Consider the following 18,295-nt stretch of genomic DNA (forward strand, 5'->3'; position numbering starts at 1 on the left):
CACTGTTGATATCACTTTGCAGCGGATGAATTAGATTCAGCAATATTGAAAATGGCTATTGGCAATTTTATTTTCTTCCCACTTGTATTCATTTATCAAGTGTTATATTTCTTCTTTACTTATGGTGAGCTGCTAAGGCGAGATCCGGGTTCATTTGCTATGCGTAGGTATTCAAATTATGGAAGGTAATTTTCTACACTTCAGAATTTAACTACAAGGAAGAATTTTAAATTTGTTTTTTTAATCTGTTTATGGATTGAAAAATGTACAATGTAATAATTAGTATACGATTATATGATAATAAAGGATCATTGCATTGCAGGAATAAGTTGCGACATTTCAACGAGTTGGATCATGAATTGCGAATGCGTCTTTCAAAAAGTCATCGAGCTGCAACCCAGTATATGGAGCAGTTTCTTTCACCCCTTGGGCAGGTTATCGCTAGAAAAGTACAATTTGTTGCAGGTGCAATCTGCATAGTGTTCCTTTTGCTAGGTCTGTGGGATGAAGATGTATTGTCGGTTAGTTTAATACATATTGCCGTTGTTTCACTTATCCTTTTGGAAAAAAAGATTAGTAATTTATGGTTTTGAAGGGAAGATTTAAATGAATTTCAACATTAAAATTGAAATAAAAAGAGTTATGACACCAAAAAGCCAGTCGAAAGTTTAACATTAGACTTCGACGTGTCAATGCTGATACGTTCCAACATCACAGTTGATGCGTTACTACTAAGCAAGAGAGCGGTATCGTGCATGATTCAAACATATGAATAAAAAGGAAAAAACAACTCTAACCTGGCAAAATAAATGAGTTCTTGCCTAAGTTGTAGGTTGAACACGTTCTGACAATTATATCTACATGCGGTTTGATTGCCGTCGCATGTCAATCATTCATTGGTGATGAAAATATGATTTACTGGCCTGAAACATTGTTGGATATGGTGATTGCACAGATACATTATGCACCAGACTTGTGGAAAGGGAAAGCCCATACAGGTAACGTAGTTTTTTTTCTCAGGTAAACATTTTCCTCATCATAAAATGTTATATCATTCTAGAAAAAATGTTGTAAAAATGCTTGATTATAATTCAGGGCTTTTGGTCGCTCTGTTTCTGTTCATAATTTCTATATCTGAGATGTCGTCCTGTTGGACGTCGATATAGGCTAATATTAGAAAAGGGGAGAATTCATGTTTGATGTGTTTTGTTGCCCGTTGGATGATTTTTGCTCCTTTCAAATTCAAGACATTTCACAATTTTTTTGAAAAGATTGTGAAGATAGGTTTTACGATAAAATGCGGTTTATCTATGGCTTTTTATTTATGAATGTAAAAGAATGGAACTGATCCGAAATAATTTTACTGTTTGGTTCTAATACTGTTGAACGATACACTAACGTTGCAAGTTTCGGAGTTTCTGATTTTTTACTTTCAGAAGCTTTGGTGTTATCTAAACTAGTCTGGTAGCGTTACTTCATTTTCTCGGCAAAAATAAAAATTTGGTAAAACTCTAGAACAAAGAAGACAGGCATCTATTTCAGATATGGTTCGGAAGGAATTTGGACATTTATTCGAGTTGAAAGCGAAATTTTTACTTGAAGAACTTCTGAGTCCAATTTTAACTCCATTTATTCTACTTTTTTGGTAGGGTTTCAGTAAAGGCTACATTGTGATAGAAAGGAGGAAGTGTAAAAAAATCGTCTCTCGAGAATTTCACTGAAAAAAAGTTTTATAACAGTTTCTTCATTTTTTTCTTATTTCTTCACACTTCTATGTTTGTATTTGGAAATTAATACTTTATGTTTCTAAAAAATTTAGATAAAAATTAATATCCTTTTGTCGTAATGGCAGAATTATATCTCTTTTTATGTTATTTCCTAGGATTCGTCCCAAAGCGAAAGAACTTGTGGATTTTTTCCACAATTTTACGATTTCTGTGGAAGGTCTTGGTGATGTTTGCTCGTTTGCACAGATGGATATCAGACAGCATGGGGACCCGAATTGGAGCTTTGATGAGCTTACTAAAGAAGGTGAAATTCACATTTTAAATTACTAACATTATTAATTTCAAGCACTTGTTGTCATTAATTTGTAGTTGTACGATTTTTTGAGCAAATCCTTTATAAATTTCCCCTTTTTACCAGTAGCGATATTTTCATACTGTGCAAAATGTGGAATAGTTAGTTTACTTATGTATGTCTCTTTTGATCTCGTTTAATAAAATATATATATATTTTTTCTTGTTTTTTTTTATTTGCTTGTAGAAGTTGCAAATATGCATGGAAGAGTTCATGCTAATGATGGGAAAACAGAGCTGTCTTTGGTACATTTTGCTAGCAATCATCCAAAGTGGAAACCACCACCTCGTGCTGCTCGCTTCCTTGATGACATACGGGATCGTGTATGTTTTAATTTTTAATTTCAAATAAATTCCAAAAGTAATTTGCATTGACAAATGATCAGAAAAAAATTTTTTCTGTGAAATTTCAGATGGCACACGACATGAATACATTGAGAGAAGGTGTTGTTGTGGATGATAACATGTTGCTGAATAGTTTACATTCTTTCAACCCCATTGCTGAGCAGGAGCTTAGAAAATTTGTAGGTCGACAACCATTTATTGCTTCCTTGTGTGATCCTGATTTGTCTGGTGCATTAGCAAATATGTCTTTACATGGTGAAAGTAAGTATGATTTTTTTTTTTAAATCATTCTTTTCTTTCCAGATCAATTAGATAAATTTCAACTATCGGAAGAACGGTGATGGTTGCATGTATTTTGCAATGATTAACGCTTACTTTTATGTTTTTCTTTTTTTTAAGAAATATCTGACAGAGAAATGTGGCATTACTAAAAAACACGAATAATAGAAGAGTATTGTCAGTATCTTATTCATATTAAGTTTGGAATAGATCAGACGTCAAAATATACATTTTCTCTTCTTTTTCCAGAAAAAAGTCATATGATTGATATGGCTCTTACATCACAAATGACCGCTTTAAGTATCGCATATCTGCGTAATTTACATGCTCATTGCGATAGTCACCGCGTTGAAATAGTATCCCCTCCGACAACCATGGCATGTCATCATGTAGCACAGGTCTCTCCAGTTTCTGCAAACATAGCACCAATTGTAAGCGGAACGGCAATACGATGTTCAGGAGATACAACGGCAGAAGCAGTAGGCAATGTTTGGAGTGTTCCAGCACAAAGTGCGATTTCACCTCTTCAAACATCACTTTCGCCTCGAAGTGAAGATGAACAGCTGCAACAGGAACTGACTGGAAATGAGTCGTCACCTCCTGGATTGTCACGTCATATTCTGGATGTTTGAAATGAAAGCTGCATTTTTTTTTCTCATTCATTTTATAATATTTAATGAATTTGGATGATTCTTTATTCTTTGCCTATTTTTTTCTGTACTACCCGTGCTTCCGAAAGCATATTCGTATATCAAAGGAAGCCTTAATTATGAGATAGCTAGAGATCGTGACGGGATTTTTTCCCAATTAATGATATTTCTGAGATTTCCTGTTTTTGATGAGTTTCATAAGTTTCTGATATTAAAATCTTCCAAAACAATGCATTTTCAAATGTCAGAATGGTTATGAGTACTTATTTCAAATATACGGGAACAGCTTGAGGATAGGATTTGATGGTATTTCCCGGGGAAATTAGTAAGGCCATTTTAATCTTTGTAAAGATGAATTAAAGTTTGAATTCGGTGATAAGAAATTTTTGCAGCGGGTTGTACTTTCGTTTTAATTACAACTTGCTCATTGTATATGAAAGTTATTGTATTTCGCATGTTACTGCTTTTGCTTTTTTTTGTTGTATATATATATATTGTGTGTGTGTGTGTGTGTATGTTCTTTTTTCTCTTATCAAAAGTTCTCATTATGCTTTGATAGTCATGTTTTTATGTGTCATTTTTGATATTTGATACTGCAGCAATTTAATTACCTTAAATTTTTTCTTTTTTTTCTTAGTTGTAACAAAACCCACTTATTGCTACGATATATTTATAAAATTGTATAATGCGCCATTGAATAAATCTGTTACTTTATATGAAATTTGCTACAAATTTTGTAAAAAAAAAACTAAGCGCTTGCTGTCTCTTTCTTTTTTTGTTTCATCGTGTTTTATTTTTTCTGTCATTCTTATTAGCTTTTAATTTTATTTGTTTAAATTGAAACAGAATATAGATTCATTAAAAAAAAAATCTTACTTTTTAACTTTGATGCAACCCATGATATGCATTATATACATACGTACAATCTATCATTGCTATAGTTTTCAGCTTTAACAATTAACAGTTTTATTTTAAAGGTGAAGTAGTGGTAATTAAAATTTTTTGAATAAGGATAAAATTGGGAAAAAATGAATTTACAACTCATTAATTTTTACCAAGTATGGTCTGTATAATTAGGATTCTTTTTTTTCTTCAATACTTTTTCCAAAGGTTTAATTTTTTATTATTCATTAAAGTCCCCATCATCGCATTTTGTATATCCTATATTTGTATGGGATATACTAATTCTCGTAATATGTATAGTTATAAATTTATGTATAATGTTTTTTTTTTTTGCTTTTGCTTCATAAAGTGCTAAATGATTGATTATTTACATTATAGTGTTTGAAATTTGTTTGTATAGTTTATTAATTTGAAGTTTTTTTTTCTTTAGCTTTTCAAGTCTGTAAATAGAAATTGTAAATAAAGCATATGGTTTGATATAAATATTTACTGCTTCCTTACATGCTAATAGTTCATATCTTCATGATTCTTTTTTTTTCTTTTTTTTTATAAATTAATTTAATAGTTATTCCACAAAGTATGTTGACTCGTTGAATCAAATTTGGCTAATTTTGGCTTTAATTATGACGATAAATTGATATGGCCATATACAAGTTATTCCGTTAAGGAAATTCTTTCACAGGGAAGGATCATTTCATATTATCGTTTTAGAATTGGTTTGATATTTCAAATGATCATTGGATGATCTGATTTCAAGTGCAATCAATTATTATTTCAAATTTTTATTTACTCCAAAAGGTAAGTACGACAACTTGACTTAGTAGTTGCATAGTAGATCGTATATTGACGAGATAGTAAGTTAAGACGAGTTTTATGTCCTTAATTTAAAATATTCCCTTCAAAATACAATTTACATATTTGAAGGAATTTCTTCCTCAAAGAAGGCTTATTTTATGATTTTTCCAAACTATATTTTCAAGGGTCATCGAATAACTTGAATTTGAAATGAATGAATAATTTGAATTTGAAATCGCCGTGATGCATATGCGAAGGTTTTCCTTTACAGAGAAATTTTTCTATCTGGGGAATCTATCTTTTAATCATTATTATTTATTTATTTGTTTATTCATTTATTTATTTACTCATTCATTTATTTATCTTATTTATTTACCTTATTTGTTTATTTTATTTATTTGCTCATTCATTTATTTATCTTATTTGTTTACCTTATTTGTTTATTTATTTTTCTTTAATTCATGTATTTATTTATTTTTTTGTTCATGCACTTATTTATTTATTTATTTGTTGTTATTATCATTATTATTTTCACTAGTTATTAATTATTATTATTAATTATTACCAAGTGTCAGATAATTACTTCTTATTAAATTCCTATTCAAAAGGTCTCAAACAATCGGTTGCATATTGCTTATTCACCTGAAAAGTTATCTAGAAAAGTTGATGATGTAATTAACTTTAGTACGACATATGGAAATTGTTATCCTGTTGAATTTATTCGATAACAATACCAAAGCTTAGTTTTTTTTGCTTTCAAATATTGGATATATAATATTGAAATTGTTAGTTACAGATATGATTTTTTCTATTTTTTAAGGAAAAGAAATGGCGGAAGAAATTTTGAACATGCAACGAACATTTCCAAAGAAGACAATTTTCAATAATAATTCAAAATCAAAAAAAGGGAAATGGAAAAGAGGTCGGGAAATGGAAAAGAGAAAAGAAGAAAATTATATTCCATCTAATTTCAATGAAAATGATTGTAATTGTGACAACGATGAAATTGAAATGAAATTAGAACAACAATCTAAGTAAGTATTGAAATCTTTTTTTTTTTCAATCGAAAGGGTTATTGGCTTAACTTTTCATCAAAACAGATCATTTACAGGAGAGGGAAATGTGTAAGTTAGCACTATTTAATCAAAAAAAAGGAATTGTATATTTATGGCTTGCAGATTATGCAAATGAAATGTATATTGTTTGTATTGATCTTATTCAAGTTAGATTTATATTGACCTTTTTTGAATAAATTCAAGTCTTGTTGTAGTTGACCTTTAGTATTGACATTTAATGAATTCATTAAACTATAATATCATAGGAAGTAATATAATTAAAACAAATTTTCTAAATTAACTTCAGATACTTAGTTTAGGTTAGCAATTATACGTAATCAATCGTAAAGTGCACTTAAAAATTTTTAAAAGGCGAAGATTGGTTTATCGATTAAGCTCGATAAAAAATTATGTCAGTAAAGGTACTTTCATTTTTTTTGTTAATAAATTGTGTTACTAAAGTTCTTTTTTTAACTAGTCTTTTTTTTCAATATTTTAAAAAAATTTTACAAATGATTTCTGTAGCATACTTACACTAACATTATTGATCAAGAGTTGAAATAGATAATTTACCATTAGTTGGCCAAAATACCGGAGGTATTTGCCATTACTTGGCCAAATATCAAAGATAGCTGTCATTGCTTCTATTATTTGTCCAAAATATCGGAAGCATATGCCATTATTTGACCAAAATATTAGAAATACATACCATTACTTGGTGTAAATAAATATCAATAATCTATATGAACATGTAACATATTATGTTCCCCAAAATATAAGCTTTATTTGGGATTCATTTCCTTTTTTTTTCTCGTATCTTCGGCAAACGAAACCTACAATGTAGTTCTGCTGTGTATACTTTGATTGATTTACTGATTGGTTTACTAGGTGAAAGCTACCTGCTAAAATAAGGTAATTATAATTTTATGAAATTTTAATCATACATCCTATTGATGATAATTATATTTGATTTGTGATGGAATAAAATTATGCAGGGATAAAAAGACGAAAAAAGCACAAAAACAAGCAGCTTATGTCGCGAAAAAAACAAAAAAACAATCCGATGAATCATTGAATGCTGAGGAATTTGGAAAAAAAAATATCTCGGCAGAGAATGATGAAACCATGACGCGAACTTCTGATGATAATGACCAGTAAGTGCAAGAAAACAAAACGTTTCATTTATTTCGACCATAATTAATCTTAAGTAAAAACTAAATATTTCCATTTGAGAAGCAATAAAAAGCGTGTATTTGAAGCAGATTTTAAATCTTATATTTACATTTGTTTTAGGACTAGAATTGGCACAGTAAACTTAAGCATTATCATTATCAGTTATCAGTAATCTTTCCTAGTTTACGTTACATTCTTGAAGTACTCCATTTTAAGTGTCATTAATCTATTTAGTTTTTAGAATAATCGAAGTATTTTTATATAAAATTATCCGAAGCTTTGATCACGACGAACAAATGGTGCATAATATTTCCCTGAGAATCTTATTGACAGAATACCATTAAATTTTGAAATTAATATTAAAAATGCAAATCTTTGATTATTTAGGCTCAGGAGTAGAAAGCGATTGTTGGAAGGAAATCGTTTAAATGATCGAAAGAAACGAGTATCAAGCATATCTGATGAGGTGAAAAATAGCACCAGTAGTACCAGTAATGTTCGAAAATCTGAAATGGAAACGAAAGATGATAAATTCTCTTCCACAAGGTTCGTCACTTCCTTTTATATTTTAATCGTTTAGTGATACGGATCTAATACTGAAAGTTAATGAAAGTAATTTTCAATATGCTTAAATTAAATAAATTTTTGTATTTTTGATTAAGATTTAATCCTGTTTGGTATAAGTAAAATTAAATTTTTCACTGAGTTCCATATCTCAACTTTTTTTTAATAGTGCAATGGGTAGGATTGTGGAAAAATCCAGAAAATTTTCCAGATGACATCGTAATTCCAGTCTATAACTGCATAGTAAGAGAATGAATTTAAATAAAGTTGAAGAGAAAAGAAAAGCTTGTTTTATATTTGACACAATTGCATTTCTGAATTCTATACATCTTCAAAGGGTGTTCATTTATTTTCTAGTATAATCTGGTTTTTAGTAGCGTTGCACAAGAGCTTGATAGGCATTCCTCAGATGCGAAGGAAGTGGCACTTATGGAACCTAGAAAGCCTATTCAAAACTTAATAACTTCTCTAGCTGAAGAACATGAAGAAGCAAATTTGGACAATACAGAGTTTCGTGAAGGTATTTCGGGAGATTTTCAAATTATTCGTTTTTCCTCGTATATGTGATAGTGATTATTTTTATAATTGCAAAATTATTTTGATGCTTGAATGTTTAAAATTATTGTCGATTATTTTTTGGTACTTAAGCTCCCAAATTGTCATTTTTTTTAGCTCGCATTCCCTTTAAATTCGAAGCTAAAAAAAATATTTTTTCACATTTCAGAAATAGCAAAAATTCCATTAGGCAAGGCAAAACAGTTGCAAGAACGGATAGGGAAAAAATTGTTCGACAGGGCATTCTTCGTTGATGATTCATCGTCCAGTCTTAACAACAAATCGGCTCGAAGAGCTTTTGTGGTGTTTTAATTCTCTTATTAAGAATTTGTCTTGGACTAGTCAGTTATGGTAGATTATAACATCCTATCATGGTCAGATTGTTGAAGAAAATAGTATCAATAAAAATAGTATCAATGATTTAGTTTTCTTCCTGAAAACAAAATACCGGACAATTTTATCTTATCCATGAAGATATATTAAATAATTACAAATTTTCCTAGTTATTTTTGTTGCGCAAGGATAATGCAGGTTTTTTTGGCTTGCAGCGTGAAAACCCAAAAAGGCCACGTGAAGTTTCGTCGAAAATACCGGTATCTAAATTCAGGAACGTGTTCGAGAATGAGAAATTGGAAAGACCGATGTAAGTGACACTCCGCTATGCATCTACCTAAAATCCTTGTTTTTCCTTTTTTTTGTATTCTGTACTTTGTATTTTGTGTGTACGTTTGTACGCTGTGTTACGCTTCTTGTATATTTTCCCTTCTCCAGTCTTTCAAATATTAGGTGATTATATTTGGGATAAGTGAATATAATAATGTTTGCCATCAGTTATATTCATTATTTTATTTTTAATTCGATTACATTTTCTTTTTCCTTTTTTTCCTAACCACTTTTCTTTCCTTTCTTTATTATTTTCGTATAAAAATTAATTATAATAAAATTAATACAGTCCTAAGTACCACGAATTTTACTACAACGTAATAAAATTACTGATAGGAGTGTATTATTGTTAGAACTATCTTTATCTATATAATGGATATATTATTAATGGATAGGTTATTTTTCTAGGAAATTAAAACTCATCGGAAACGATCATTAGTAAAACATCAAATGATTTGAGATTCAATATTCAGATTATTTTAATTTGCAATCTCATTTTTTGTTATAGATTTGATCCTCGATTCGATAGCAGATGCGGCGAGTTCAATGATTACATATATCACAATAATTATAGCTTTCTAGATGAAATACGTCAACGAGAGAAAAAGGTATTTATCTCTTTGTACATTTTATTTCTGTCCCATTTGTTGTGATAAGTGATAACTTATAGATTACTTGAGTATGTGGTAAAGGTTGTTCGTTCTATCAGTGCGAAGAAAGTTAGAATTTGTGGATTTTCGTCATTTTAATTATGTATTCGAATATTTCAGGTTCAGATATATGTCCCACTTCACATGGTTTTCAACTTGTGAATTTTTTTTAGATATTAATAGAAGAACTAAAAAATGCGACAGAAGAGGGAAATGTTAACAGAAACCGCTTAAAAGAGGCACTTAGGAAAATGAAAAATCAGGAAAAGTAAGTTTTGCATGAATTTATTTCCTAAATTTTAACATTCATATAAATTAGTCTACATTTATGATGGTAAAAGAAAAAAAAACGCAGCTTGCTGTTGTTTGATAGAAATTATTGGAGTTTCAATCAGAAGTCACCAACAGTTATTGTCATCATTATTGATAATCATAATCACTATTCTCTGTCTCCTTTTATCCGAATTATTTTCATTTATTTTGTTAATTTTTTTGTAGGAAATGAATTAAAATTTAACGCGTTAATTTTCTTAAAACTTATTTGTTCTTATGAACTGGCTTTTATTCCCATTACAGAACACGTGCAGATGTTAATCGCCGTAAAGAAATAATCCGTGAATTACGTCATGAGAATAACGAGCGTATGCGTCAAGGCTTACCTCCTATCTTTAAGACAAGAGGTTTATTTTATATATCAGATAGAGCTCCCAATTTTAAATTATTTTATCCATACGTTTTTTCGATTATGATATGTTCGTTATCTATTCATCGTGAAAAAGTTGGATTTTTTAATTTTAAATGAGTTGATTCAAATATTTTACTTGCTATGCATTTTCTTTTTTTCGCAATTTCTCTTTAAAATTCAAATAATAATTCTAAATTTTGAAGTGATTTTCAAAAAAAAAAAAAACAAAAACGGCATTCACAATTAAATTCATTTAAACCAATATCTAATTTGATATTTGAAGCACAAATTCGGGAACTTATATGGCGGAAAAAGTACGATGACCTAAAAGGTGGGAAGAAACTGGAGAAATATCTCCGTCGCAAAACCAAAAAACAGGATAAAAAATATGATGTCAGTACATCAGTAAGTCATGAAAATGAAGTAATATCATTGTCTAGTGATTGAATGAAAAGTGACACTACTTTTTTCCTTCAACTTCCGGTTTCACTTCTGATGTGAATTGTCTGGAATAGAATACACAATGACTGTTATTTTTCAAGACGGTTCTGTAGCTTCCGGTTATTTTTCCGGGAATCTAAACATTATGTTTACTAAAATTGTGTATTTTGATAAATGTTTTCTATGTTTTAACGATATGAACTTTGATTTGTTACATTGAATTATTTAAAAATACTTATTTCATCTGCTCTTTGTTAATAAAATCATGAAATCAAATTGTTAATTCTTCCATAGATTACACATCAATCATTTGTCAACGTTTTCTCGCGCTTGGCTGTCTTTTTTTATTTGTGCACTAAGTTGTTGGATTTATTTTTGAATAAATTGTACTTTGGTAAAATACTGGAGATTCAAATTAATTTCAACGAATTCCTTTAAGGTATATAAAATTAAATTTCAAAAAACTACACTCTAAAATTTTTCCTAATTTTTAATTTCCTAATTTCTAATTCTTGTAATTTTTTTTTCCTTTCACATCCTCTTTCCCGGTGATTCTCAAATCTTAACATTAAAATCTTGAAGAATTTAGCGGATTAATTTTTCTTAAATGAATTTCTTTTACTAGATCAGGGACTTTTTTTTTTCCATTTTCATGGTTATTTTTCTTCTTTTTTTTTCTTGACAATTTCATCATCATATCATTATTTGCATGTTTAATTGGAATTCAAACAGAAAAAAAGTACGGACAAATTTCTCGGGAAAATTTCAATTCAATATTCATAGTGTGGAATAAATGATTGAAATGAATTTTTATCAAATATATGTAAATATTACTTTGACAATAATGATAATATTGATTGGTAACTTTTTGAAACAAATTAAAAAATAACTAATTGATGAAGGACATTTTGTTTTTGTTTTTTGTTAACATTTTTGTTTTTTGTGACAAATAATCAGATAACATTTTTATAGTTCACATAAATAAAAAAAAAAATTCACATAAAATTAAACGAATTAAATATTTCTTCGTATTTAATGAGAGTAAATAAATGTAAAATGAAACAGTAAATAAAAGTAAAAGTAACAAATTTTTTGTGATTCGTCCAAAAAATTCTTTTCATATTTTATTAGGTATAATTAAAATGAATTTCCTTTCTTTTTAATATACTTATTTTGTTGTACGTTAATAATTATTTTAAATTCCAATTAAATGTATGTTTAGCTAATTAAAATAAGGTGACAGTACCGGTTTGGATTACGATATATAATTTAAATAATTTTAACTTGAATATTCTTCCGTTCTTTCTTCTTTCCTTCCCTCTCTCTCTCTCTGTTTTTAAGATATATTCAAATTATAACATTTGAACATAATTCAATTGCATACTTTAATCGTGCTGGTGTTAAAAATCGAGTTGGATTTTTAAAAAGTAAGGTATATTTACAATTACATTTACAACTAATTGAACCTTGTTCTGGTGTTCCTAAACTTTTAAGTGTTATTTTAGGCCATACAATTTGTTCATCATCCATTTCATTTGTTGCTATTATCATAAATTCAATGTCAGTACTTACCGTAAAATGCCATAATAGTATTTGTGATTCTGTTGTACAAATTCTGCAAAAAAAAAAGAAGAAACCTAAAATTAAAATAGAAATTAGTAAATTAAAAAATCAAAAGACAAAAAAGTTCCTCTATTATTGAATTTTTTTTTTTAATAAATATGAAAAAAAGTTTGCAAATTTTTTTTTTCTTTGAAATAAATTTCATTTCATATAAAACTTTTTTACATGATTATTAAACATTTTCATGTTCACTTAAATTTAAAATTATTTTATTCTTGCATTCTTTTTAACATTTTCCAAAAATATAAACTTACTTTTGTACTTCAAATGTTTGCTTTCGTTTGATTATTTCCAAACATTTTGGTGGAACTTTTGTAAAACCATACTTTTGCCAAAGTAAATCACAATTATAATAATGTTCCGGTTCTATTTTAATTGGTTTTTGACATACTAATTCCGGTTTTTCCGCATATCCACTATCATCATACCATTCTCCGCCATATATTGCTGGTACCAACTGTATGAAAGAAAAAAAAAATGAAAGAAATTCCGATTTCCTAAAATATTTACATAGAAAAAACAAAAGAAAACAAAACAAAAGGAAAAAACAAAAGAAAACAGGGAAAAAACAAAAGAAAAAACAAAAGAAAACAGGTAGTTTTCTTTTTTTTTTCAGACAAATAATTCCGGATTTTTTACAGTGCAACAAACGGTATACGGATTCTACCGGATTTTCAAACAATCCAATAAATTTATTTGAAATAATTCCTGATCATAATGCCATAAATGATAAATAAACGATATATCAGAAAAAATTTGAATGAAAATAGTCATTTTGATCATTGAATTTTCTTTCTTTTTTTGAAATTTCAAATATTCAAAATTCAATTCTTTCATAAATGCAAATATTATTTTATTGAATTTTTCACAGTATGCTAATTTAATTATTTCCTAGTTAATTTATTTATGGATAAAGTTTAATTTTATTTTATAAAATTTGAAAATTTTTTCATAATAAATTTTGGAATTGAAATATTAACTTACATAAGGATTTAAATGTTTGATTAAATCAGTTGGTTGATAAAGGAATTGAAGACGTGATTGTGTCACCTTATCCATTAATAATTTGACAATTTGTCCCATTATGCTTAATAATGCTGGTGAATTTACAATAAATAACTTCGCTTGCTGCAATCAAACATTACATTCGTTTTCATTCATTCTTCTTCAATCAATTAAAAATGAAATTTTATAATTAAACAATCAATTAATTAATTTTTTACAAAAAAAATGAAGAACTGGAATTGATTGCTTTTAGCTAATTTTTTTTTTTTTTCAAGAATGTCAAAAAGATTTAAAGAAAAGTTTGGGAAATATGCAAAATAAAAAAAAAAAAGATTGAACACAGGTTTGCTCATGTTCCGGATTAATATTCATTTAGATTTATTGTGAATAGTGCAAAATATTACAGGATTTCATTTCGTCTATATTCCGGATCAGTATCATATAATCACATTTAGAGTAGTATAAAATATTCCAAGATATATTGTCTACGTTCCGGATCAGTAATATATATTATTTTGATTAATTGATCATAGGAAAAAATGTCATGTTTATAAACTATTATCTATCCATGCAATCTACATTTGTATATGCTTTCAATAAACTTGTACTTGGTTTAATTCATTCATTTATTACATGTGACATATTTCATATATATTCCCCAATACTTGCAGATGACATGTTGACAAGAGCGCTTATTAATTGTCCACTCTAAGTGAACAGATTAAATGCACAAAATTGTGATCGTTTGATTAGATTTGATAAAAAAGATTTTTATCTTTTATGTCTTTTTTTTTCAATTAACTCTTTTTTATATCAAAATACAACAAAACAAAAAAAAAAAAAATTCACTAGTAATAGAGAGAGATGGCAATATTGATTGATTGATTGTATTTATCGTCGTAGAAAATATTGGATAGGTCAAATTTTAATTCAGTTTAGTTGTTTTTTTTTTCAATTTACAAAAATAAATAAAACAATCGAATGTTACGTAAAAACGTAAATTGGATTACGTAAAAATTTGTTTATAATAAAAAAAAAAGAATGAAAATATTCAAAATGTTAATTTTATTCTTTTCATTAATGACGTAAAAAAATGAAAAAGAATTTCAATTGAATTTTAGTTAAAAAATACAATTTAATTTTGATATTTAATTTTTTTTCTTCTTCAAAGATTATAATTAATTAATAGTACAAAATGTTTTACAAAAAATTTTTACCGTTTCAACAAAATAATCCGCCCATATTTTCACAATTAATCGTACAAATTGCGCCGAAACACTTAGCGGATTCAATAATGCTGCCGTATTTATTCCCGAAAGGTCAAGAATGCTAACAACAGCTGCTGGTTTACCTGTTGCTTTTTCTACCTCTAATTGAGCTCGAGTAAATGCTTCTTGCATTATGTAATACGAATGAAGAACATAACTGAATGGTACCACTTTAGTTATCTATAATTTTTATAAGGATAATTTAAAAATGGAAATGATACGAATCGAAAATTGAAAACTTCAAAAAAAATAGAAATATTACTAATTCAAAAAAAAATGGAATTAATGCAAATCCAATAATAGAAATGATATAAATTGAGAATAAAAATTGCAACAATTGAAAATAGTAATGCTAATAATTTAAAATTTAAAATGGGGACGATATTAATTAATCAAGGAAATTGGAAATAATATTAATTCAAGAAATGAAAATAATAAAAACTTCATCGATATCATTTGTAATCATTCGTTGAAAAAATACACAAACATTATTCATCTTTCGATGTAGCGCTATTTTTGAGATGCAAAAACGCTGAAATTGATCTGATTGATTTGGAAAAAAAATTTGGAATTTATAAAAAATATCTTGAAGAATAAAAGAAGAGGAAAAAATAACGAGAAATGAGCTAAAGAAAAAATGATCATATATGACTTTTGATCTTTTCATTTTTGAAACTTTTGATTTCTTGATTTCATCGAGTAATTAATTATTAAACTTGAGAATCTGCTTTTAAAAAAAGTAAAGTGCAAAGAAATTCAAACTTTTGTCGAAATTCCAGAATAAGAATGAAACAAATTAAAAAAAAACAAACTAATACAATCTTATTATCATTTTTAATCATATCAAAGATAAAAAAAATTTTAACACTTTTTTTTCTGCTCACTTCAAATGTTTTTCCAGCAAATTCTAGTTTTGTTTGTAACAAATGTGTTTCGATACGATCATATCCAAGTGCTCGACGATGATCAAATAAATCTTTCATATTTTGTTTTATACGATCTAAATCACCATTATATGCACGCCACCAACGTGCCAAATAAAATGTTGTATTAAATAAATCCGGAATATCATCAACTATTTCTCTATAAAATATTAACATATATATATATATATATATATATGTGCAACAGATATGTACCGTATACGCTTATACCGTATACGTGGAAAAAGATTCATTTGAAAATTATGGTATTCCTCTATGTTAACATTTTTCCTAATACTTACTCTACATATGATAAAATATTTAATACAAGTAATAAATACAATAATATTTACTATATAAATAGAGAAATATTAATATATTATTGTATACGATATTACCGTAGGTGTAAAATTTACAGTACACGATTATCGTATGTATAAATAAATATTTGTTTGAAAATTAATTACAATAATGTTTCATTTTCTATATATATCTATATATAGACAAAAATATAGTATAATAATGTATAGTTATAATTACAGCATGCATAAGATAGTATTTAATATATTATTGCGTACGGTAATACTACAGTATACATGTGGAAATATTTATTATATTACTGTGTTATAATGATATTTGCCAAAATTGTTTTAAAATGTTGAAAAAAAAAGTCGGGAATTATTTAAAAATGACTAACCGAATTTTTTCCGCCCCAGCTATTTCATCGTTTGTTATTGGTGATGGTGTAAAATATATCGGTGATTTCATATCATTAACAAATCACTTTTAGGCGCAATTATAGCAACGATATCTTACTGATAGTAATTGCATAAAAAATTGCAAAATTTTATCATTCAATTTTGAACAGTTCAAAGCAAATAAATAAATTATTAATTTTAGGAAATTTATTTTAGCCAAAAAGAAAAAAATTTGTGGTATGTCAGAAGAAAATTTATGACAAGTGATTTTTGCGAATTTTATATTCCTTTTTTTTTCTCCTGGTCCTTACATTTTAATGATCTTGACAGTGGGCGTATGAAAAAATTGAAAATTACTTTAATGACACTTTTTAATGATCTTATCACAGGTACATTTTATCGCTATCCACACAGTACAAAATGAATCATTGATGTAGGGTAATGGAAAAAAATATCCAGAAATGATTAAAAAAATATTCAAAAAAAAAGAAAAAAAAACAAAAATGATGTTGCAAATTAATTATCATGATATATTTATAAAATTAGGATAATGATGAAATGATAATAATGATAGCAACAACAAATAATCATGATATTCTAACAATCATGATACTCTTGTAAAATTGTATTTCTTATGATTTCATGAAAAAAAAATACATTATCAGTAAGACAACACCGTATAAAAGTTTTTTACTTTAAATTTTTTCCAAAAATTTTAAATAAATTAATGTTTGATAAATTAAAATTATGATAATAATAAAATGATAATAATAATAATAATAGCAGCAAATAATCATGATACTATAATAAAATTGTATTTCTGATGATTTGAATAATAAAATATTGTATAAATGTTTTTTTTTTCGTGCTAATTTCTTCCAAAAATATTTATTGCATTGATAATTGATAACAGGAAAAAAAAAGAAAGAAGAAAGGTATTATTGGCAACGAAAAAAAAACCATAAAAAGTAATATATCAATTTTTTTTTTTCGAAAATTTATATTAAACTAGCAATATTAATGTAATTTACAACGTATTTTTAATTTATAACGAAAAAAGGTATTAATATATTAAATTAAAATTAAAATTTTTTTGCTACAAATTTCTTATCAATAACATGTACTATTATCAAAGTCAAACATATGAAATGGTTGAAATAATTAATTGAAATGATTAACAAAAAAATAAAGTAATCACTTTTAACAATTTACTTCTTCTTCATCTCAATATAACAATCATTTGTATACGAATTGAATTATTTATTTTACTGTATTATTTCAAATTTCTATTTTTCATTTCAAATTTTTGATTATTCTTCGATTTTACGGCTAATTATCACATCTATAATTGTTTCTTTCTTTTTTTTTAAAGTTAATATACCATTTACCATTAGGAGTAAGTAGTAATGAATCGATTACTGTGCATGGAATGTGATAGAAAATGAAAAGTAAGTTAATGGCGAAAAAAAAAACAGGAAGAAAAAGTGTGGAGAACAAAATAGAATGGGCACAAACCTTTTGGGGTCATTACAAATTTTCCATAAATGGACGACGGTTGACATAGTTTTGATTAATTTGACAAACAATAAAATTGAAATTAAACAAAAAATAAATAAGCAAACAAACAAATTTGTTTTCGCATTTTATAAAAAATAATTATTTATGTCAATTTGTTTATTTCTTCACATACATTTCATCTGTTCTATTTTCCTCATTCATATCAATCTTTTATTCACTTTTGGTGAAGATTTAAACAAAAAAAGTATGGCAAATATTTCGGCGAAAAAAAAAAACTAAAACTGGCCACAAACTCGATACTTCCTTTACTTGTCAAAGAATTTTACTCATATATAAAGTATGTGGAACTTATTTCTAATTAAAACGTAATCAGACACTATCCATTTCATTTTGTAATTATTAAATCAATTCAGAAATAATATTT

The 18,295-nt window shown here is 27.1% G+C and overlaps 4 protein-coding genes across 4 annotated transcripts in view; 2 read left to right on the top strand and 2 right to left on the bottom strand.

The window, feature by feature from the left end:
- LOAG_18423 (autophagy protein Apg9 containing protein) overlaps nt 1-3,524 on the top strand; it is a 7,188-nt gene extending 3,664 nt beyond the window's left edge. Inside the window, exons 7-14 of the mRNA XM_020451082.1 lie at nt 23-185; nt 323-521; nt 833-998; nt 1,543-1,645; nt 1,883-2,031; nt 2,266-2,402; nt 2,492-2,684; nt 2,952-3,524. Coding sequence (XP_020305167.1) covers nt 23-185; nt 323-521; nt 833-998; nt 1,543-1,645; nt 1,883-2,031; nt 2,266-2,402; nt 2,492-2,684; nt 2,952-3,334 — 1,493 coding nt within the window. The 3' untranslated portion in view covers nt 3,335-3,524. The remainder of the gene's footprint in view (nt 1-22; nt 186-322; nt 522-832; nt 999-1,542; nt 1,646-1,882; nt 2,032-2,265; nt 2,403-2,491; nt 2,685-2,951) is intronic.
- A 1,435-nt stretch (nt 3,525-4,959) lies between these two features.
- Nucleotides 4,960-11,199, top strand: LOAG_06184 (hypothetical protein). The gene is made up of 11 exons (XM_020447084.1): nt 4,960-5,053; nt 5,871-6,084; nt 7,101-7,259; nt 7,666-7,824; nt 8,217-8,362; nt 8,567-8,700; nt 8,946-9,040; nt 9,569-9,668; nt 9,884-9,978; nt 10,287-10,390; nt 10,679-11,199. The coding sequence occupies exons 2-11, from the start codon at nt 5,879-5,881 to the stop codon at nt 10,840-10,842; spliced, it is 1,362 nt and encodes a 453-aa protein (XP_020302648.1). The 5' UTR covers nt 4,960-5,053; nt 5,871-5,878; the 3' UTR covers nt 10,843-11,199.
- A 984-nt stretch (nt 11,200-12,183) lies between these two features.
- LOAG_06185 (hypothetical protein) lies at nt 12,184-13,542 on the bottom strand (the record flags this gene model as incomplete). Its single annotated transcript, XM_003141721.1, has 3 exons — nt 12,184-12,451; nt 12,714-12,916; nt 13,444-13,542. The coding sequence occupies 3 exons, from the start codon at nt 13,540-13,542 to the stop codon at nt 12,184-12,186; spliced, it is 570 nt and encodes a 189-aa protein (XP_003141769.1).
- A 1,100-nt stretch (nt 13,543-14,642) lies between these two features.
- On the bottom strand, nt 14,643-16,423 carry LOAG_06186 (hypothetical protein; the record flags this gene model as incomplete). The annotated part of the gene is made up of 4 exons (XM_003141722.1): nt 14,643-14,912; nt 15,175-15,264; nt 15,617-15,815; nt 16,353-16,423. 4 exons carry the CDS (start codon nt 16,421-16,423, stop codon nt 14,643-14,645), a joined length of 630 nt encoding a protein of 209 aa, XP_003141770.1.
- Nucleotides 16,424-18,295: the final 1,872 nt, after the last annotated feature.

Source organism: Loa loa, assembly GCF_000183805.2.
Source record: "Loa loa unplaced genomic scaffold supercont3.305, whole genome shotgun sequence".
NCBI classification, from domain to species: Eukaryota; Metazoa; Nematoda; class Chromadorea; order Rhabditida; family Onchocercidae; genus Loa; species Loa loa.

Excerpts from the sequence above, each read along its gene's own strand:
- LOAG_06184 (XM_020447084.1), top strand. The coding sequence starts at position 5,879 with ATGGCGGAAGAAATTTTGAACATGCAACGAACATTTCCAAAGAAGACA. Across the intron at positions 7,260-7,665 it reads ACTTCTGATGATAATGACCA|GCTCAGGAGTAGAAAGCGAT; the intron begins GTAAGTGCAAGA and ends TTGATTATTTAG. Across the intron at positions 9,041-9,568 it reads GAGAAATTGGAAAGACCGAT|ATTTGATCCTCGATTCGATA; the intron begins GTAAGTGACACT and ends TTTTTGTTATAG.